Source organism: Pristiophorus japonicus, chromosome 21 (assembly GCF_044704955.1).
Source record: "Pristiophorus japonicus isolate sPriJap1 chromosome 21, sPriJap1.hap1, whole genome shotgun sequence".
NCBI lineage: Eukaryota > Metazoa > Chordata > Chondrichthyes > Pristiophoridae > Pristiophorus > Pristiophorus japonicus.
Genome location: NC_091997.1, coordinates 29,513,122 through 29,536,592, shown reverse-complemented (window position 1 = coordinate 29,536,592; position 23,471 = coordinate 29,513,122). Strand labels below are relative to the sequence as shown.

Here is a 23,471-nt window from a genome sequence, read left to right as displayed (position 1 = left end):
AGTCCCGCTCACCCATCACCCGTGTTCACTGACCTACATTGGCTCCCGGTTAAGCAACACCTCGATTTCAAAATTCTCCTTCTTATTTTCAAATCCCTCCATGGCCTCACCCCTCACTATCTCTGTAATCTTCTCCAGCCTCCCCCCCCGCCCCGAAATGTCTGCGCTCCTCTAATTCTGCTCTCTTGAGCATTCCTGATTATAATCGCTCAATCATTGGTGGTTGTGCCTTCAGCTGCCTGGGCCCAAAGCTCTGGAACTCCCTGCCTAAATCTCTCCGCCTCTCTACCTCTCTTTCCTCCTTCAAGATGTTCCTTAAAACATACCTCTTTGACCAAGCTTTTGGTCACCTGCCATAATTTCTACTTATGCGGCTCAGTGTCAATTTTTTTAATCTCGTAATATTCCTGTGAAGTGCCTTGGGATGTTTCACTATGTTAAAGGCGCTATATAAATACAAGTTGTTGTTATTGGTAAGCCACGCTTTGTTCCGCACGGCTTGTTTCTTTTAATGCGCAGTCCTGTTAAATGTCTGCGCATGAGCGGTATTTACAATGTAAAAGCCGGTGAACGGCCGTGCGCGCGCACCTTAGCAGGAACATTGCTTCGGGCCATTCAATTCACCTCGATGCTTCTGCAAGATGCATGGCTGCTATACCAAGGAAAACCTTGCCTTAGCACACCTGCCACACACGGAACCAGTGAGACAACAAATTCCCCTTCAGTAATGGGCACGCTGGTATTCTTTTAATTTAACTGCCAGATGTTTGATCAGTTTTAGCCAGATCGCTACCTAATCTGACTGTGGTGCGGGGAAGGAAGATATCATATCTAAAACCAGCCTGCAGCCTGATCCACTATCCAGCCACCCATGCTGGAATTGTACCTGTGCGGACGTCAAGTGAAGCCTGAGCTGTGATGCCTTCATAGGTCGAATGGCCAGACTCATACACGAATAACAGCTGTTTGGGAAAGAGAGAATTAGTGCTTTGGGCCAAAACCGTGTCATGTAGTCACACCTGTGACTAGCCAGCAATTTCTATTGGACAACACTGTGCTAGAAAAGCACATTTGGAGGGCTTGTAGTCTTAGTGCTAATATTCCGTTACATTAGGACTGCAGCATTGCAAGTTAAGAGGCTCTAATAGGTTAATACACTGGGATTGTATTCCCTAGAATTTAGAAGGTTAAGGGGTGATCGGATTTAAGTTTTCAGATGTTAAGGGGAACAGGTAGGGTAGATAGAGAGAAACTATTTCTACTGGTTGGGGAGTCTAGGACTGAGGGACATAGTCTACAAATTAGAGCCAGATCTTTCAGGTCTAAAATTAGGAAACACTTCTGCACACAAAGGCTGGTAGAAGTTGGAACTCTCTTCCGCAAACGTAAATTAATGCTAGGTCAATTGTTAATTTTAATTCGGAGATTGATAGCTTTCTGTTAACCAGAGGTAGTAAGGAATATGCACCAAAGGTGGGTATATGGAGTTAGATCGCAGATTAGCCATGATACCATTGAATGATGGAGCAAGCTCGAGGGGCTGAATGGCCTCCTCCTATTCCTATGTTCCTACATGAGCAACCATGAGCAATGGGACATTAAACAATCAGTGACATGGATCCGGGAAGAGGATAAGGAAACTTGTGGTAAGGAGGACATGCAAAGCACAGAACTAGTTATCCCTTCACTCTGAGTTCAGAACGGCAATCTGAGGATGTTTTTGTTCGTTATTATTTTCATTTCCATATCGAAGAAGAGTAGGGAAGTTCTCACCGGTCTCCTGAGCCAATATTTACCCCTCAACCAACATCACTAAGAAAAAATCCCAGATTATTTGGTCATTATCTCATTGCTGTTTGCGGGAGTAAATTGGCAGCCCCGTTCCCTAAGTGACTACACTTCAAAAAGTACTTCATTGGCTGTAAAGCACTTTGGGACACCTTGAGGTCGTGAAAGGCGCTATATATATGCAAGTCCTTTATTTTTTAGACTCGTTAAAAAGATAGAAACAGCATTGAGAAAGGCACGCATATAAAGTAGTGTACATTGTATAGTATTTTAATGTAATAAAATATTAAATTCAACTTGTTAGTTTCTTTATTTTTCAGATGCAGCGAATTGGCAAACCCCACTATAGTGAACACTCTGATATAACTATCTTTTCTGTCGGTCCCCAAGGGGGTACATTATAGTGAAGTACACCTGTATCTCGACGCACACATAAATATATATAAAACAAATGGACTTCGGAACGTCAATTTAATACAATACTGGTCAAACATCTTTAAATAAACAACAGTTTGTACCTCCACCCTTGCACAAACACAAACTCTAATTTGGGAGAACTGTTCAAACAAGAAGTTCGCCAAACAATTATCTAAAAGATCCAGGCTATCACATGCTGCAATACAGGATTTCACAAGCATCTACAGTCAGCGGTGTGGTCCTCAACATGGAATTTCACCCCAGCTCACCTCTCCTGAAGGTGCTGACGTATGCTAAGGTACAGCTGAAGAGTTGCCAGCCCCAGCCTCCTCTCCCATAGCTCACCCAAGTGGCCATTTCTTCCACCGGTTTAAACAACAACAACTTGTATTTATATAGTGCCTTTAACATAGTGAAACGTCCCAAGGCGCTTCACAGGAGTATTATGAGATTTTAAAAATTGACACTGAGCCGCATAAGTAGAAATTAGCGCAGGTAATCAAAAGCTTGGCCAAAGAGGTAGGTTTTAAGGAGTGTCTTGGAGGAGGAAAGAGAGGTAGAGAGATGGAAAGGTTTCGGCAGGGAGTTCCAGAACTTGAGGCCTAAGCAACAGACGGCACAGCCACCAATGGTTGAGCGATTATACAGTCGACGTATTTACTGAGGCGTACGAAAGCATGGGCCTTATGCTAATCATCCTTAAGACAAAGGTCCTCCATTAGCCTGTCCTCGCCACACAGCACTGCTCCCCGGTCATCAAGATCCACGGCGCGGCCCTGGACAACGTGGACGATTTCATATACATCGGGAGCCTCTTATCAACAAAAGCAGACATTGATGAGGACATTCAACACCGCCTCCAGTGCACCAGTGCAGCCTTCGGCCGCCTGAGGAAAAGAGTGTTCGAAGACCAGGCCCTCAAATCTACCACCAAGCTCATGGTCTACAGGGCTGTAGTAATACCCGCTCTCCTGCATGGCTCAGAGGCATGGATCATGTATAGTAGACACCTTAAGTCGCTGGAGAAATACCATCAACGATGCCTCCGCAAGATCCTACAAATCCCCTGGGCAGACAGACACACCAACATTAGTGTCCTTGACCAAGCCAACATTCCCCAGCATTGAAGCACTGACCACGCTTGATCAGCTCCGCTGGGCAGGCCACGTTGTCCGCATGCCAGGCACGAGACTCCCAAAGCAAGCGCTCTACTTGGAACTCCTTCATGGCAAATGAGCCAAAGGTGGCCAGAGGAAATGTTACAAGGACACCCTCAAAGCCTTCCTGATAAAGTGCAACATCCCCACTGACACCTGGGAATCCCTGGCCAAAGGCCCCCTGAGTGGAGGAAGTGCATCCGGGAGGGCGCTGAGCACTTCGAGTCTCATCTCCGAGTGCATGCAGAAAACAAGCACAGGCAGCAGAAGGAATGCGCGGCAAACCTGTCCCACCCTCCCTGATCCTCAACGACTGTCTGTCCCACCTGTGGTAGGGAGTGTAACTCTGGTATTGGACTGTTCAGCCACCTAAGCACTCATACTAAGAGTGGAAGCAAGTCTTCCTTGTTTCTGAGGGACTGCCTATGATGATGATGGATAATCAGGGATGCTCAAGAGGCCAGAATTAGAGGAGCGCAGACATCTTGGGGGGCTTGGAGGAGATTACAGAGATAGGGCGGGGTGAGGCCTTGGAGGGATTTGAAAATAAGGATGAGAATTTTGAAATGAGGTGTTGCTTACCCAGAAACCAATGTAGCACAGGGGTGATCAGCGAGAACAGCAAGTGATGGCAGGTTAACCCACGGTGGTGGTGGTGGGGTGGGGGGGGAAGATGACACTACGGAGCAGTCAGATCCCTCCTCACCCGTTGACCACACAGACATGCAATGTCCATTGGACAAGAATCAGCAACATGAACAGCGAATGATCCTTTCTTTCCTAGCCTTGTCTTCAAAGCCCTCCATGGCCTCACCCCTTCGCTATCGCTGTAACCTCCTCCAGCCCTACAATCCTCCGAGATCCCAGTGGTCCTCTAATTCTGGCTTCTTCTGCATCCTTGATATTAATCGCTGCACCATTGCTGGCCGTGCCTTCAGCTGTTTTGGCCCCAAGCTCTGGCACTCTCTCCCTAAACCTCTCTGCCTCTCTATCCTCCTTTAAGACACTCCTTAAAACCCACCTCTTTGACCATGCTTTTGGTCATCTGCCCTAATGTCTCCTTATGTAGCTCAGTGTTAAATTTTGTTTGATAACATTCCTGTGAGGCGCCTTGAGACGTTTTACTTTCTTAAAAGCAACACCTCATCCGGCTGTCTGAAAATCGGAATTGTCCTATTTGATAGTCAGTAAAATAAAATCCGGAATTATTGTCCAAAAACCGGGGGGCCGGACAAGTTATTAGCTTTGTCGCTATGTTTTAATTGGCGCGCGATCGGTCCGAGCCTTGCCAAATGACCCTCGACCCGGCCTGACCCACACCACCATTAGTATTTTATCTGTCTCAGTAGCATACGTACGCTCTTAATTTTCTTCTCCGAAATCTGGAAAAATCAAAAATTCAGCACGGTCTCGGTCCCGTGGTTGCCGGGTTTGAGATGTTATACCTGTATAAATGCAAATTGTTGTTGTAGCCTAGGGGCCAATTGCACCACTACACAAGCTGCCAAGCACTAGATCAGCTGAGTCAGCGTAGCTCAGACTTGGGACCTCCATGGTCTGTGCTGCTCGTGTAAGGGAGACTTTTTAAATCCATTCTCGAACACATTACGTGCTGCAGGGGTTAAATGATCTATAATTAGTCAGAAATCACTGACTATTTTCACTGGAGTTAGCCAACACCTTCCTCGGTACTAAATGTATTAGTAACCATAGCACCTTTCACGACCACCGGACAACCCAAAGTGTTTTGCAGCCAATGAAATACTGTTGAAGTGCAGTCACTGTTGTAATGTAGGACACGATAAAAAAGACTTGGATTTATATAGCGCCTTTCACGACCACCGGATGTCTCAAAACACTTTACAGCCAATGAAGTACTTTTGGAGTGTAGTCACTGTTGTAATGTGGGAAACGCAGCAGCCAACTTGTGCACAGCAAGCTCCCACAAACAGCAACGTGATGATGACCAGATAATCTGGGGGTTTTTTGTTATGTTGATTGAGGGAAAAATATTGGCCAACAACAGGGATAACTCCCTTTTGCTCTTCTTCAAAATAGTGCCATGGGATCTTTTATGTCCACCTGAGAGAGCAGACGGAGCCTCAGTTTAACATCTCACCCGAATGATGGTACCTCCAACAGTGCAACGCTCCCTCAGCACTGCACTGGGAGTGTCAGCCTAGATTTTTTTTTTGTGCTCAAGTCCCTGGAGTGGGACTTGAACCCACAACCTTCTGACTCAGAGGCAAGTGTGCTCCCAACTGAGCCACAGCTGATCATGTAACTGTTTAATCAAATTTTCAGATTGCTCACAGTCTACAGTTCCAATGACTCAGAGTTTCCCAGCACTGGCATCAATGACACAAAGTTGTAAAGGTTTCTGTTAAATGTTTGTCTCTTTTCTCCGTTCTGAACTCCCTCACTGGAGCACACTTCTAAAAGGTGCCTGGCACCTTCCAGTACTTGGTACTGTGGCCATTCTTCACACAGGTATAGACAGGGAATGTCCATACTCTATTCCACTGCTGCGGGAATGGCAGCGGTGTCCGATCCTGCTCTCACACCACACCCGCAGATGTACACTTTCCACTAGGGGTCGATAGATAGCGATTGGAGCTCTGAAAGGCTCATTTTCTCAGTTCCTTCGTGCTTTTGAACGCAGCCATTTAACTTTTTATACAATTGGCAAATCTTAAGCATTTATCAGTGAAAGACAAAATCATAATCATTATAACAACTCTCTTCGACCATGCCTTTATATCCTTCCTGAGTCAGAAAGTTGTTGGTTCAAGTCCCCCTCCAGAGACCATCACAAAATCTAGGTTGACATTCCAGTGCAGTGCTGAGGGAGTGCTCCACTGTCAGAAGTGCTGTCTTTCGGATGAGACGTTCACCTGAGAGGACAGACCTGGCCTCAGTTTGACGTAAAAGATTCCATGGCATTATTTTGAAAAGAGCAGTGGAGTTCTCCTGGCCAATATTTATCCCTCAATCAATGTCATTAAAACAAAGTATCTGGTCATTGTCACATTGCTGTTTACAGGAGCTTGCTGTGCACAAAATTGGCTGCTGCATTTCCTACATCATCATGATTATCACAGGCATTCCCTCGGAATCGAGGAAGACTTGCTTCCACTCTTAGCATGAGTTCTTAGGTGGCTGTACAGTCCAATACGAGAACCACAGTCTCTGTCACAGGTGGGACAAATAGTCGTTGAGGGAAGGGATGGGTGGGACTCATGCTCTTTCCGTTGCCTGCGCTTGATTTCTGCATGCTCTCGACGACGAGAATCAGGTGCTCAGCGCCACCCCGGATGCACTTTCTCATCTTAGGTTGATCTTTGGCCAGGGACTCCCAGGTATCAGTGGGGATGTTGCACTTTATCAGGGAGGCTTTGAGGGTGTCCTTGTAACATTTCTGTTGCCCTCCTTTGACTCGTTTGCCGTGAAGGACTTCAGAGTAGAGCGCTTGCCTTGGGAGTCTTGTGTCTGGCATGCAAACTATGTGGCCTGCCCAGCGGAGCTGATCAAGTGTGGTCAGTGCCTCAATGCTGGGGATGTTGGCCTGGACAAGGTCGCTAACGTTGGTGTGTCTGTCTGCCCAGGGGATTTGTAGGATCTTGCGGAGACATCGTTGGTGGTATTTCTCCAGTGACTTGAGGTGTCTCCTGTACATGGTCCATGTTTTTGAGCCATACAGGAGGGCGGGTATTATTACAGCCCTGTAGACCATGAGCTTGGTGGCAGTTTTGAGGGCCTGGTCTTCAAACACTCTTTTCCTCAGGCGGCCGAAGGAGGCCGTGTTGGCTCTCATTGTCAATACTTGCTCTTGCTGATAGGAGGAGGCTCCCGAGATAACGGAAGTGGCCCACGTTGTCCAAGGCCGCACCGTGGATCTTGATGACTGGGGGGGCAGTGCTGTGCGGCGAGGACAGGCTGGTGGAGACATTTCCTATATTACAACAGTGACTATACTTCATAAAGTACTTCACTGGCTGTAAAGCACTTTGGGACGTTCAGTGGTTGTGAAAGACGCTATATAAATGCAAGTCTTTCTTTTTGTTTCCTTCTTTCTCTATTAAATGCTGAGATGGGGCTTTCAAAGTGATGAAGGGCCAAATAAATGCAAATTGCTGTTGCAAAATTCCAAAACAATTAATATATAGAATAGATCTGAAAGAACTTAATATTCGTAGTATTTACCTGCAGTGCCTTCACCTTTAAAAGACACCATTTTATTTTATTGCCATATATTACAGCTGTTTCGCACATCACATTACCACCCAACCTTTAGACTGCCCGTGGGTTGGCTAAGGTTATTTGTTCTTGGCTTGCACATGGTTATACTGGATTAGACACTAGTATTAAAGTAAGAAAAGTGAAATAGTGTGGCTGCTGAAATTAGAAATTAAACAGGTTTAGGAAACACTCAGATCATCAGGCAGCATCTGTAGAGAGGCAGAGAGCGAGAGAGACAGAGTTGATGTTAAGCCCGATGATCTTTCATCAGAACCGATGTTCGATGGCCTGAAACGTTAACTCTGTTTCTCTCTCTGCACAGATGCTGCCAGACTTGCTGAGTGTTTGCAGCATTTTCTGTTTTAATTACAGCGCCTTGCGACGTTTTACTACGTTAAAGGTGCTATATAAATACAAGTTGTTGTTGTAATAAAGCTACTCAAATGACAGCGGCAGCTTCATTATTACAATATCAGCTCGAAACATAAATATTTAACAAAAATAATTTTAAGCCCAAAAAATCCCAATTCTGCTCATCAAATCCCCTCTAATTCTTTTGGGAGGGGGGTGCGCGGCCCATTCAAATTTTCACCCATGCGCAGTTTTTCAATTTAAAAGCAGCCGCACAGCTTAACGGGAACCTTGCTGCTCATCCTGCCTGCCCTTTGTTCCCCCATTCTTCCTTTATCAAACTTTATCTACTTTATTCCCCACCTAATATAACCTCTATGTGCTTGATTTATCTTAAATAAACTAACCTTTAATCTCTTTATTTACCATTTTTCTTTTTCCTTCTGACTCCAAACACCTACTCTGGAGGTGGGAGTAACTTTTTAAAAAAAAAGAGTTTTTGAGAACGTTCCGCACCCAAAATGCCAATGTGTCTGTTCTCTGCACAGATGCAGCTTGACCTGCTGAGTGCTTCCAGTTTTTTTTCTGTTTTTGGTAATAAAAGAGGTTTCGATTGGCACAAAACCAGCTTCAAAGGTAATACTTTAAGCCAGAAGAGTTGAAGTTTAGCATGACTGAATCTATAATCGCCCCTATATGTTTTTATGCTTTAAATAGGAACGGGTAAAAAAAAAACAAGCAAATTAAATCTGACAGCCCACAGAGCAAAAATGTCCTCAGACATGTTAAAAGTGCCATTTCTCACTCAGTTTCATACAGGCAGATATTCAGACCAAATATGCATGCAATCCAAGTTGGATTTAAATATACGAGTCAAAACTAAAATATTCACTGTCAATACACTGTAAATCATCGCGACTATAATCTTCCCCCGAAATGATGACGAGGCTATCAGTCAGGAACTGTGCCCTTGTGATAAGAATATAAGAAATAGCAGCAGGAGTCGGCCATTTGGCCCCTTGAGCCTGTTCTGCCATTCAAAAAGATCATGGCTGATCTGATCATGGACTCAGCTCCACTTCCCTGCCCGCTCCCCATAACCCATGACTCTCATCTCTCAAAAATCTGTCTATCTCCACCTTATATATTCAATGACCCAGCCTCCACAGCTCTCTGGGGCAGAGAATTCCATAGAGTTACAACCCTCAGAGAAGAAATTTCTCCTCATCTCAGTTTTAAATGGACAGCCCCTTATTCTAAGACTATGTCCTCTAGTTTTAGTTTCCCCTATGAGTGGAAATAGCCTTTCTGCATCCACCTTGTCGAGCCCCCTCATTATCTTATATGTTTCAATAAGATCACCTCTCATTCTTCTGAACTCCAATGTGTATAGGTCCAACCTACTCTCATAAGTCAACCCCCTTATTCCCGGAATCAACCTAGAGAACCTTCTCTGAACAGCCTCCAATGCAAGTATATCCTTCCTTAAATACGGAGACCAAAACTGTACGCAGTACTCTAGGTGTGGCCTCACCAATACCCTGTACAGTTTAGCAGGACTTCTCTGCTTTTATACTCTATTCCCCCTTGCAATAAAGGCCAACATTCCATTTGCATTCCTGATTACTTGCTGTACCTGCATACTAACCTTTTATGTTTCATGCACAAGGATCCCCCAAGTCTCTCTGTACTGTAGCACTTTGCAATTTTTCTCCATTTAAATTATAATTTGTTCTATTTTTTCTGCCAAAGTGGATAACCTTACATTTTCCCACACTATACTCCATCTGCCAAATTTTCGTCCACTCACTTAGCCTGTCGATATTCTTTGCAGATTTTGTGTATCCACATCACAATTTGCTTTCCCACCCATCTTTGCATCATCAGCAAATTTGGCTACATTACACTCGGTCCCTTCATCCAAGTCATTAATATAGATTGTAAATAGCTGAGGACCCAGCACCGATCCCTGCGGCACCCCACTAGTTACTGTTTGCCAACCGGAAAATGACCCATTTATCCCGACTCTCTGTTTTCTGTTAATTAGCCAATCCTCTATCCATTCTGATATATTACCCCCAACCCCGTGAGCTTTTATCTTGTGCAGTAACCACTTATGTGGCACCTTATTGATGGCCTTCTGGAAATCCAAACACACCGCATCCACTGGTTCCCCCTTAGCCACCCTGCTCGTTACATCCTCAAAGAACTCCAGCAAATTTGTCAAACATGATTTCCCTTTCATAAAACCATGCTGACTCTGCTTGATTGAATCATGCTTTTCCAAATGTCCCGCTACTGCTTCCTTAATAATGAACTTTTCCAACGACAGATGTTAGGCTAACTGGTCTATAGTTTCATGCTTTTTGTCTTAAGGGCTGCTGCCCTTCAGCACCTGTGCAAAATTGTACGAAAAATAATCTACCCCTTTTACTTAAAGGTCTCCGGAGATCAATTCTGCGGAAAACAAACAGCTCACTGTATACTGTATTATAAAATAGGAGTGAATTTTAATAGCTGATAGACGGAACCATACTTTACTGTATCATGGAGAAATTCAGCTCGTGACCGTGTGTTACAGGGGAGAATGTCGCTGGCTCACCTGGCTCCTGGAAGGCATGACATCATGTAGCCAGCTTGCAGTTGCAGGTGTAAAGCAAAGCTTTGCAGGAAATAGAATCATAAAACAGTGCAGCACAGAAGGAAGCCGTTCGGCCCATTGTTCTGCGCCAGCTCTTTTGAACAGCAATCCAGTCAGTCCCACTCCCCCGCTCTTTCCCCATATCCCTGCAATTTCTTCTTTTTCAAGTATTTATGCAATTCCCCTTTCCCTACTTATGACCCCAAGTTTCCACATGATTTGCTCCTGATTTTTAGGAGCAACTGGTGTAGAACGGAGTATCTTAGAAATCGGAATTCTCGTCATTTAGTTTGCTCCAGTTCTAGTCAGTTAGAACAGTTTCACTTTGGAACAGAATTTTTTTTTCAAAAGGGGGCGTGTCTGGCCACTTACGCCTGTTTTCAAAGTTTCATCAGTGAAAACTTACTCCAAACTAACTTAGAATGGAGTAAGTAAAGATTTTTGTATGCTTGAAAAAACCTTGTCTACACTTTAGAAAATCAGGCGTAGGTTACAAATCAGGCGTAGGGAATGGGGGAGGGGGGGTTTAAAGGGAAGTTTACAAACATTAAACACTTCAGTTTTACAAATAAAGAGCCATCATCAATAATAAATGATAAATACATCAATAAATCAACCAATAAATCAATCAAAAAAAATTAATAAAAATAATTTATTTTTTTAAAATCAATAAATAAAACATTTTCTACTTACCGACTGCAGCACCGGGAGCCCTCCAACAGCGTGCTGGGATGACCCTCCCCCCCGCAGTGTGTCTCTGTCAGTGTCTCTATCTCTGTCTGTCTGTGTGTGTCTCTCTTTCTCTGTCTGTCAGTGTCTGTGTTTCTGACAGCGAGGGGAGGGGGAGGAGGAGGGAGAGAGGGGGGGAGCAGAGGGAGGGAAGGGGGAGGGACGAGGGAGAAGGGGGAGGGACGGGGGAGAAGGGGGAGGGACGGGGGAGAAGGGGGAGGGACGGGGGAGAAGGGGGGAGGGACGGGGAGAAGGGGGGGGGACGGGGGAGAAGGGGGGGGGACGGGGGAGAAGGGGGGGGGACGGGGGAGAAGGGGGAGGGATGGGGGAGAAGGGGGAGGGATGGGGGAGAAGGGGGAGGGATTGTTGCAGATGCTGATAGTTTTCCTGCATCTCATCCAAGTGGGTTCTTCATGCGTGAGCCCTTAACACTCGATGTCCACTCCAACGTTCATTGTGAAATTTTGTGTCAGTGGCGATGTAAGGGTCTGAGCAGCACTCCCAATGGACAGCATCGCTGAAGAAATGATGCTGCACTAAACCTTTTTTTGATAGTGAAACTCTCTTTATACAAAATCAGAACATTTAGTGACCTCCCTTTCTCATAACCATAATGTGTTCGTACGCTAAACACTAAAAATAAGCCGCTGATATTTGGGGGCTTATTTCCCGCACCCTCTCACCTTCAGCTCACTGGAGCCGACATTCCCGTCAACTTCACCCACAGCTGCATTGTGTTTCAAAAGCTAATCCACCTCACATGAAAGCACTTGCTGCTAAGGTCGAACTACACTCCAGAGCTCTGGGACCCTGGCTACCCTCAATTCAATTATTAACGTTAGGAACTTTTAAAGCAGAAGAAACGGTCTTAATTACAACTGCATAAATTTTGTTGCCGTAAAACACTCACTGCCAACACAGGACGCAAAACCCGAGAACTCCAACCTTCTTACGGTTGGTGTGAGAGACAGACAGCGTCGGAGGGACGAGGGTCTCTTCACTGCTTTGAGATCAATAGATTCAAATTTCCCGGGAGCCATGGCGATTAGGCAGCCCCCTGGAGAGGAGAACAGTTGAATGTGCTGGAGCCAGTGTGTCTTGCTTTCCCCCTTGATGTTGTCTCTCCCTGTGCGCAAATGGGCTGTTAGCCTGGGGCGAAGGGGTGGGGGGTGGTCATGACTAACAGGTTGAGAACTGTTACTCTAGTGGGATATAGTGCACTATACAACCACAACCTGTATTTATATAGCACTTTTAACATAGTAAAACGCCCCAAGGTACTTCACAGGAGTGTTATAAAACAAAATTTGACACTGGGCCACATTAGGAGATATTAGGGCAGCAAACAAAAGCTTGGTCAAAGAGGTAGGTTTTAAGGAGCGTCTTAAAGGAGGAAACAGAGGTAGGGAGGCGGAGAGGTTTGTGAAGGAAATTCCAGAGCTTAGGGCTAGGGAAGCTGAAGGCACAGCCGCCAATGGTGGAACGATTAAAATCAGGGATACTCAAGCCAGAATTAGAGGAGCGCAGATAACTCGGAGGGTTGTGGGTCTGGAGGAGATTAGAGATAGGGAGGGGCGAGGCCATGAAGGGATTTGAAAACACAGATGAGAATTTTTAAATCAAGGTGTTATACCCGCACAGTATTGTCGTAACAAGTTAATTTTGCTGTGAAATTCTATGTTCTGAGTATATGAGGGCTCAGACGGATTTCTAAAGAATGGCACATTTGAAGCCATTGCTGTGACTAGCATTGTGCTTGGATGATGCAGCAATTTATCTGCGCTCACATTGTACCAGGATCTGGACCAATCACCAAGGCCATTTATCTTCAGGCTGCCTCACTGTTTGAGAGATTTTTCAGCAGCATTTGTTCAACAGTTGCCAAGTTTGGTGCTAAGAGTCAAGAACTCAAAATCAAACAGCACACAGAGTTTCTGTTTGAGTGACATTCACCAGCAACCCCCCGCAATTTCCTCCACAGATCTCCCAGCAATAGCCCTCAGTAGCTCATTAAAGTGGCCGCTATTCATGCATGCACCAGCACATTGTCCAGATATTCAACCATAACCATGGAGGGCATCACCCAGACAGGGCACTCCAGCGTGGAGGGTTCCACAGCAAAGCCCGATGCAGCCGTCATCCGGCATCCACACAGCAGGATTCCACTTTTCAGCCTACGTCACTTGATACCCATCAGGAACTAGAACACAGGCTGATTTCCCTCCTCCCCACCCCCGGCACTGAGACAAATTACGCCAACTCAAGCTGCAGCCCGAGATCAGCGAGCTCCACGCAGGCTGGGAATCCAACGTGACACCTGCTGGTCTGTATGGTCAGGTTCCACACCAGGTGGCAGCTTTACCCGTTATGTCAGAAGTTTCCAAACTGCAGCCCTGGGCATTAATCCACAAAGTAATCCTCCTTACAATTTTTTCATAATTTGAAGATTGGTCCCATTTGTAGGCCTGCGGGTTTGGAATGGGCTGCTCTTAGCACTGCTGCCCATTGCCAGATATATCCTAAATCAGAACACGAAGATGTTACATAGAATTACTTATAATTTACAGAACAGAAACAGGCCATTTGGCCCAACTGGTCTATACTGGTGTTTATCCTCACTTCACTTCATCTCACCCTATCTGCATAACCTTCTATTCCTTTCTCCCTCATATGCTTATCTAGCTTCCCTTTTAATGCATCTATGCTATTCGCCTCCACATTCTCATCACTCTCTGGGCAAAGATATCTCGCCTAAATTCCTTATTGGGTTTATTAGTGACTATCTTGAATGGCAGCTGTGGTTCAATGGGTAGCCCATTCGCCTCTGAGTCAGAAGGTTGTGGGTTCAAGTCCTACTCCAGGGACCTGAGCACATAAATCTAGGTCCAGTGCATTGCTGAGGGAGTGCTGCAATGTTGGAGGTGCCGCCTTTCAGATGAGACGTTAAACCGAGGCCCCGTCTGCTCTCTCAGGTGGATGCAAAAGATCCCATGGCAGTATTTCGAAGAAGAGCAGGGGAGTTATTTATCCCCCAATACTTATCTTTACTTCAATGGCTGTAATGCGCTTGGAAACGTCCGGTGGTCGCGAAAGGCGCTATATAAACGGAAGTCTTTCTTTCTTATATTTATGACCCCCTAGTTTTGGACTCCCCATCCCCACCCACCCCCTGCCCCCCCACCCTCCACACCACAAGTGGAAACATCTTCTCTACATGTACCCTTTTGAACCTTTCCCAGCTGGGTGTGATAAAAAAATCTGAAAATAAAAAAATAAAGCTGGTATCAGTAAAAAAAAAAATTACCATGAAGCTTTTGGATTGTTGTTGAAACCCAGCTGGTTCACTAATGTCCTTCGGGGAAGAAAACCTGCCGTCCTTACCCAGGCTGGCCTACAACATCGTGACTGACTCTTAATTGCCGTCTGAAATGGCCCAGCAGGACACCTCAGTTGTATCAGATCACTACAAAGAATAGCACACAGCCTGCAGCAGGTCAAGAAGGTGACTCACCAGCAATGTTCCCAGTAATTTATTTTTTTCGGGCCACGCGGGCACTTTAACGGGCTGCGCGGCCCATTCAAAATACCGCGCATGCGTGGTGTTTCTATTGAAAGCCGACAGGCCGGCTGCTCTGCGCGGCCTCACAGCTTACAGGAAACATTGTTCACCACCACCTTCTCAGGGCAACTAGGGATGGGCAATAAATTCTGGCCTTCCCAGCGAAGCCTGCTGCCCAAGAATGAATTGAAAGAAAAATGTAAAATGAAAGGAAGAATGGATTTAAACGTTGTATGTGATGCACCATGGATATAAAACCCTCGGAAACCCTTGCCGTAAGTCATCCACACTGAAAGGGCTTCTTCACAAAAAGGCCATTTACAACAATGCAAATGGCCCCCTCCAACACAACCCACATTAAACTGCTGTAACAGAAGTTGGTTAGTTTGTTCTCTCTTTCATGACTGCCTGGGGAAATTTGGCGCAGTCTTAAAGACAGCACAACTGAATTGTCATTTGTCAATCAGAATAGCCATGACGAGAATGGAAGAGCCACACTGGAACAAAAGAAAAAAGACTTGCATTTATATAGAGCCTTTCACGACCACCTGACGTCTCAAAGCGCTTTACAGCCAATGAAATAATTTTTGAAGTGTAGTCACTGTTGTAATGTGAAAAACACGGCAACCAGTTTGTGCACAACAAGCTCCCACAGACAGCAATGTGATAATGACCAAACAATCTGTTTTAGTGATGTTGATTGAGTGATAAATATCACCCAGGACAGCCCAGCTCTTCAAAACAGTGCCACGGGATCTTTTACATCACCCCTGTGCTCGCTGACCTACATTAGCTTCCAGTGAAGCAGTGCCTCGATTTCAAAATTCTCATCCTTATGCGGCTCGGTATCAAATTTTTATCACATGATACTCCTGTGAAGCGCCTTTGGACGTTTCACTACGTTAAAGGCACTATATAAATACAAGTTGTTGTTGTCATCGCCCAGCTGTGACGGGCCTCGATTTAACACCTCATCCGAAAGACGGCACCTCCGACACTGCAGCGCTCCCTCAGCACTGCACGAGAGTGTCAGCCTAGATTTTTGCGTTCCAATCCCTGGAATGGGACTCGAACCCACAACCTTCTCGACTCAGAGGTGAGTGTGCTACCCACTGAGCCACAGCTGACAAAGAGTGAGAGTCCTTTGAAAGATGATGTTCAGGAATCTTGCTGCAGTTGATTTGAAGGAGTATTACATTGCATGTTGTGCTAGATATCCATCATCATCATAGGCAGTCCCTCGGAATCGAGGAAGACTTGCTTCCACTCCTGAAGTGAGTTCTTTGGTGGCTGAACAGTCCAATAAGAGAGCCACAGACTCTGTCACAGGTGGGACAGATAGTTGTTGAGGGGAGGAGTGGGTGGGACTGGTTTGCCGCATGCTCTTTCTGCTGTCTGCGCTTGATTTCTCCATGCTCTCGGCCTCGAGACTCGAGATGCTCAGTGCCCCCTCAGATGCACTTCCTCCACCTGGGGCAGACTTGGGCCAGAGACACCCAGGTGCCAGTGGGGATGTCGCACTTTATCAGGAAGGCTTTGTGGGTGTCGTAGTGTTTCCGCTGCCCACCTTTGGCTCATTTGCCATGAAGGAGCTCCAAGTTGAGCACCTGCTTTGGGAGTCTGGCATGCGAACTATGTGGCCTGCCCAGCGGAGCTGATCGAGTGTGGTCAGTACTTCAACGCTGGGGATGTTAGCCTGAATGAGGACGCTGATGTTGGTGCGCCTGTCCTCCCAGGGGATTTGTAGCATCTTGTGGAGACATCGTTGGTGATATTTCTGCAGCAACTTGAGGTGTCTACTGTACATGGTCCATGACTCAGCCATACAGGAGAGCAGGTACTACTACAGACACCCCTGTAGACCATGAGCTTGGTGGCAGTTTTGAGGGCCTGGTCTTCAAACACTCTTTTCCTCAGGCGGCCAAAGGCTGCACTGGCGCACTGGAGGCGGTGTTGGATCTCGTCGTCGATGCCTGCTCTTGTTGATAGGAGGCTCCCGAGATATGGGAAGTGGTCCACGGTGTCCAGGGCCGCGCCGTGGATCTTGATGACTGGGGGGCAGTGCTGTGTGGTGAGGACAGGCTGGTGGAGGACCTTTGTCTTACGGATGTTTAGCGTAAGGCCCATGCTTTTGTACGCCTCAGTAAATATGTCGACTATGTCCTGGAGTTCAGCCTCTATATGTGCGCAGACACAGGCTAGATATCACAAAGAAGCTGAAAGGGGAAAAAGTAAGCAATTTTCCTAATGCATCATGCTCTGAAAATAAAGAGGCAACGCAACAATTACTGGTTTCACGTATCACGCCAAAATGCACAGTGTTTCCTCAATTCATGGCTTTTGCCATCTTAAGGTGCCACCCTCAAATAACTATCACAAGATCGGGTAGGGCACATATCCTCTTTTTGCATCACACTGCCAACCACCAGCGCATTATGTGACATTAATGCTGCCACTGAGCAGAGGTCCAGAGTCAAAATAATTTTGTTGAATGAAATTCTGTTGAAAATTCAATTGGGTTAATTTGTAGTATGCATAATGGTGATGTTCAGTGGCGCTTGTTGCATCAGCATCACCATTACATTAGCAAAATTCGGAGTAGCTATATTTGCTGGTGTATTTGGAATGCAATGTATGATAGGGTGGTGGAAACTGATTCAACAGTAGCTTTCAAAAGGGAATTGGATAAATACTTGAAGGAGAAAAAAATTGCAGGAATATGGGGAAAGAGCCGGGGAGTGGGACTGACACATATGACCGAGGTGTAGGAGGACAGCCAGTGCGAGTAGCATAGTGGTAATGTTACTAGACTAGTAATACAGAGGCCTGGACTAATGATCCTGAGATATGAGTTCAAATCCCACCATGGCAACTGGGGAATTTAAATTCAGCTAATTAAAAAGCTAGTCAGTAATGGTGACTATTGTTGTAAAAACCCAGCTGGTTCACTAATGTCCTTTAGGGAAGTAATCCGTCTGTCCTACACATAACTCCAGAGCCCCAGCAATGTGGATGACTCTTAACTGCAGCATGATGGGAGTTCCTGCACCACATGGACTGCGGCGGCTCATCGGCAAATAGGGATGGGCAATAAATGCTGGCCTTGCCAGCGATGCTCACATCCTGTGAAAGAATGGCTCTTTGAAAGAGCCAGCACAGACTCGATGGGCCAAATGGCCTCCTTCTGTACTATTCTATGGGTCTACCTTTTGCTGTGAAGATATTACACGCAATTTTCATCACAGTAATGTCCCCCGCGCTGCTTCCTACAATGCGCGGCCCATTCAATTCTTTGCACATGCGCGGTACCTACAATGTTAAAGCCAGTGAGCGGCCTGCACGGCCGCGCAGCTAAGTTGGAAAACTGGCCCTCAGTCATGTTCAGATCCTCTGCTTGTCCAAATTTTCTCCTCTATTCTGAAGGTGGTGACTCAGGCTGGTGTATGATAACACTAGCAATCGGCTGCCCTCCTACACCTCAGCCATGTGTGTGTGAGCCCAGCTATATCCACCCAGTGCACACAGCCATTCTAGCAGGTGGGGTCGGTGGATAGCAGTTCCTCACTGATCTTCCCCTCCCTACCACCCCTCCAGCTGCAATCACTAAATCAGTCACAGATGAGCGATAGAATCTGAGCCCTTCCTGCATGACTCACTTCCACCCTGGGCAGAACATTTAACCTTACGAGCTTTGCAGTGCTTGCACTGCTACATTCTATTCAACAGTTTCAAGGCTTTTGACACCTACACTTTGCACAGCTCCAAAATTTCTTTACAAAAAAAAAATTCAGCATTTAACTCGTGTGAAACAAGGTGAACAAATTTTAACTGAAATGCTTGCATTTCTGGAGCGTCTTTCACAGCTTAAAGGATGTCCCAAAGTGCTTTACAGCCAATGAAGTACTTTTTGAAGTGTAGTCACTGTTGTAATGTAGGAAACGCGATAGCCAATTTGCGCACAGCAAGCTCCCACAAACAGCAATGTGATAATCTGTTTTTTTTTAAAGTGATGTTGATTGAGGGCTAAATATTGGCCCGGGACACTGGGGAGAACTCCCCTGCTCCTCTTCGAAACAAAATACAATGTACACGGAACATCAATTCGTTCCTGCAGATTTTGGCATCTCTATTAGTCAGAAAAACACCATTACACAATGAGTAATTTGGTCGCTGGGTTCACTGACACCACAAAATCCTGTTCCCTCTTTGTGGGTTTTCCTTCCACTGAGGAGAAGCAAGTTGGCTGCACACAAACACAATGCTAGTCAGGCATGGTTCCACAAAAAACATGAGCTGCCTCATAACTACTAATTATATTTTACTGTACAGCCAAGCCAAGCACGCAAGTAAAAGCAATGATGAGTCACAGTAAGACTGACCAAGTGCTAAACCCAAACAGGGTCGATCAAAACCACGGAGTGTAACGCTCTGGGCCCACTGTGAAAAAAACGTAGTACATAAATTTTAAAACTGCCCCCAACAAAACGTGCAGTGCAAAGCACAAAGCTCCCCCCGTCCCCACCGTGAAGGCTTTACAGAAATTGATTATTTTTGGACTCTATTTAACAAAATTCAAGTTTATGGACAATTCCCAGAATCCATTGTTAAATTAAACAGGATGCATTGCTGGAGTTCAGGAGATCCCGTACGTTATATCTGATCAGTGGAAAAAGAAACCAACCTGGTAATCCTGATCATCGATGGAAAATCTCTCTCGCAGATTTCTAAAAACCATCGGGCAATATTCCTTAAATTTGAAACGGCTTGGGAGGTTCTCTCTGTAAATGAAATAATGAACAACTTCTTCAAATTGGGATTTTTTTAAAACCACCTTTTATTTGATAAAACACAAATGCCTGCGAGTTAACGTGCCTGTTATGCCTCTTCCTCCCACCCTCCACATGTAGGAGTCCAGTCATGAAAAAAACAGCAAATCGGAAAGACTTAGCTGAATCTAATTTTATTGTTATGCCTCCCGAATTCTCCCCATCTCCCAGTCAAGAACCATGACTTCATTATATTTTCCAAGAAAAAGGGGAGCGAAGGGGACAGAGAGGAAATAACAAAAGGAATTTGGGTTTTCATTCAGTAACCATTTCCCTTAATAAGTGCATCCTAGCCTCTTTTCAGTGAGGGCACAAGGACTGTCTGGATTTCGGACTTAATCAACAGTAGCTGTCAATGCTGCTCCAAGATCCCCTCAATCGAGGTGTGCTTGCTGAAAATTTTCAACCTTGCGTAGTAGTGACTCAGACAGAGAATTAACAGAATTATATGGAATTTACAGCACAGAAACAGGCCATTCGGCCCATCTGGTCTGATGTTAGTGTTTATGCTCCACACGAGCCTCCTCCCACCCCTCTTCATCTCACCCTATCAGCATATCCACCTATTCCTTTCTCCTTCATGTACTTATCTAGCTTCCCCTTAAATGCATCTATGCTATTATCCTCAAACATTCTCCCTGTGGTAGCAAGTTCCACATTCTCAGCACTCTCTGGGTAAGAACGTTTTTCCTGAATTCCTTATTGGATTTATTAGCGACTAGATTAGAGGCAGGAAGAATGTTCCCGATGTTGGGGAAGTCCAGAACCAGGGGACACAGTCTAAAGATAAGGGGTAAGCCATTTAGGACCGAGATGAGGAGAAACTTCTTCACTCAGAGAGTTGTTAACCTGTGGAATTCTCTACCGCAAAGAGTTGTTGATGCCAGTTCATTGGATATATTCAAGAGGGAGTTAGATATGGCCCTTACGGCTAAAGGGATCAAGGGGTATGGAGAGAAAACAAGAAAGGGGTACTGAGGTGATGATCAGCCATGATCTTATTGAAGGGTGGTGCAGGCTCGAAGGGCCGAATGGCCTACTCCTGCACCTATTTTCCATGTTTCTATGTTTCTATCTTATATTTATATACCTTAGTTTTGGACTCCCCCGCAAGTGGAAACATCTTCTCCATGTGTACAAACTCCTTCATAATTTTAAAGACCTCGATTAGGTCACCCCTCGGCCTTCTCTTTTCCAGAGAAAGAGCCCCAGCTAATAAGACTCAATCACTGGACATTGCGAAATTCCAATGACATTTAGTTTAGAACTGACATTTAGGTGGATCAGCTTTTGGGCAATATCCACATGATCAAGGTTTGCCACACCCTCCCTTTCTGTCCTTTTCCAAAATGTTTCTCTCCTTGTTCTCTTTGTAACTGCCCTCAGGTCACAAACCATTCCTCACTCAAGAGAATGCACAGGACGAATTGTTTGCAGTATTCTGTCAGTTCTTCTCTCGCAGACTATTGGATATGCACTTGAAGTGCCGTAATCTACAAGGTTACGGACCATGAGTTGGACAGTGGGATTTGGTTGGATAGTTTTTTGTCGGCCGGCACGGACACGATGGGCCGAATGGCCTCCTTCCGTGCTGTAAATTTCTATGATTCTATGATTCATTGCATGAATGTGCAAGAGAGTGAGTCTATTCCACTGATTCTTCCTACCTCTAAGATAGTGACTTGCCTCTGTCATCTTTTCCCAGCCCCCGTTCCCTTTGCTGGGAGTAAGATAAGGGATCAGGAACGTGGGAAAAACGCACACATGAACCTGATTACTATACCTCTTAAGAACACTGAAAAATAATTTAAATTTACACAATTTAAACTGAATCCAAATGCCAACACATCATGAACTAAAACAAATTACACACTATTTCAATTAATCTGATATATTGGAAAATCCTTAAAGCTCTGCATGTGCTTCTATGCTCAATAAAATAAAGTTCAAAGGGAACGTTCTGAGGATACTTGATGTATGAATGTTTAGCAGTTCAATACAGCCGGTTCAAATCATTAAACCTGAGGATAGCTCCCTTTTTTATCTACACAATAAAACTACGAAAAGCACCGTCCACCTACTTGTTAAAAAGGTGATTGTCCACTTTTATCTTGCTGTACGCTTTGAAGTCATCTGGCATCAACATAACAGGAATCTGAACATGGCTCAGCTCGTTGATCTGAAAAGGAAACGGTTAATACTGTAAATTCACTTTTATGGCAGGTTGTGTTAATTCAAGAGTTTAAAATTGGTAACTTGTGTTGCCCGGCAAGGTACTGTAAATTTAAAGAAGGATGAAGACGGTTCATAGGAAACACACTGCTGTGAACCAAAATAAAGGAAGTTAGGAAAAGCTAGTTGACAAACTTTGCTACCATTTTATTGCCTCTGTGTCAACATTTACTAGTTCGAATACTTTGTGGAACCAGACTTCAAAATACTTTGTGAGTCAAACGTCCTTTGGCTCGGTTGATGAATGCACGGTCTGTGTAAAACTGACGCAAACAGGTCATGAAGGTCCCGGGATCAATTCCCAGTCTTTGTTCATTTCAGCCAAAGTGGCTGCAGCAACGCTGCCATTTGCCTCAGTGCTCCAGAGCTAGGGAAGACTCAAAAATAGACGTTTCAGGTAGGATTCTTGCTCCCGCGTGCTATCTAGTAAATTCTGCAGAACAGAGCATATGTGTGTGCATTGTTTGTGTGTGTTTGGCGTGCGTTGGTGGGTGCAGGTTGGGCGTGGGTGGATGCGTGCGTGCATGGGTTGGGCGTGCGTGCGTAGATGTGATTGGGTGTGCATGGGGCTGTGTGGGTGTGTTCATTTTGGCTGAGGAACAGGGTCAGCCGTGATCCTCCTCTGCACACAGCACTCACTCATGTTCGCAAACATAAAGATTGGTGAAATCTGGCAGAAGTGCTCACGGACCTGATCCTACTGCATAAATCTGCATCGTCAGGAGAACAGGAACAAAAACTGCAAGTGGAAGGGGAGGGAATGAAAAGCTACAAGCAAACAATTTTCCCTTTTTCAAGATTTTAAGACTGTTCTACTCTTTAAAAATAGGTTTATATATGGTGTGTTTGCAGAGTTGTATTTGATAAAGAACATGAAGGCAGAAAAAGATACATCTAACATAAGCTAATTTACCAGTTAGCCTTTCAAAACTTGGGTTGCATCAGAAGATGTTAAGCTGTACAACGTCAGGATGAAGTGCTGGTGTTGACAATTTGGTTACCAGTGGCTAGAAGCGATTAGAGGCGATGAATAATGAGTATTACTGGAGAAGTGCAATGTATATAACATATACAGGGTACTGACATAGGCACAAATTTCTTCTAGCATATGGAAACCAATACACTAAATAACCCAGGGACACAAATACCCCATTCATCCAATTGTACTGGTGAAAACTCCAAATCCAGTACTGAAATGGACCTTGGGTGGGTTCCTGAATCATAGAAATTTATGGCACAGAAGGAGGCTGTTTGGCCCGTCATGTCTGTGCCGACCGACAAAGAGCTATCCAGCCTAATCCCATATGCCAGCTCTCGGTCCGTAGCCCTGCAGATTACAGCACTTCAAGTTGCTATCCAAGTACTTTTTAAAGGCAATGCAGGGTTCTGCCTCTACCACCCTTTCAGGCAGTGAGTTCCAGATTTCCACCACCCTCTGGGTAAAAAAATGTATCCTCAACTCCCCTCTAATCCTTCTACCAATTACCTTAAATCTAAGTCCCCTGGTTACTGACCTCTCTGCTAAGAGAAAC

General features: G+C 45.3%; 1 protein-coding gene across 5 annotated transcripts in view; it reads right to left on the bottom strand.

Moving 5' to 3' along the window:
• LOC139233633 (phosphatidylinositol 5-phosphate 4-kinase type-2 beta-like) overlaps positions 1-23,471 on the bottom strand; it is a 139,446-nt gene that overhangs the window by 86,966 nt on the left and 29,009 nt on the right. For all 5 annotated transcript variants that reach the window (XM_070864038.1, XM_070864041.1, XM_070864042.1 and 2 more), the window contains 2 exons: positions 21,789-21,886; positions 19,563-19,659 (listed from right to left, as the gene is read on the bottom strand). In XM_070864038.1, the coding sequence (XP_070720139.1) occupies positions 19,563-19,659; positions 21,789-21,886 (195 nt within the window). The remainder of the gene's footprint in view (positions 1-19,562; positions 19,660-21,788; positions 21,887-23,471) is intronic.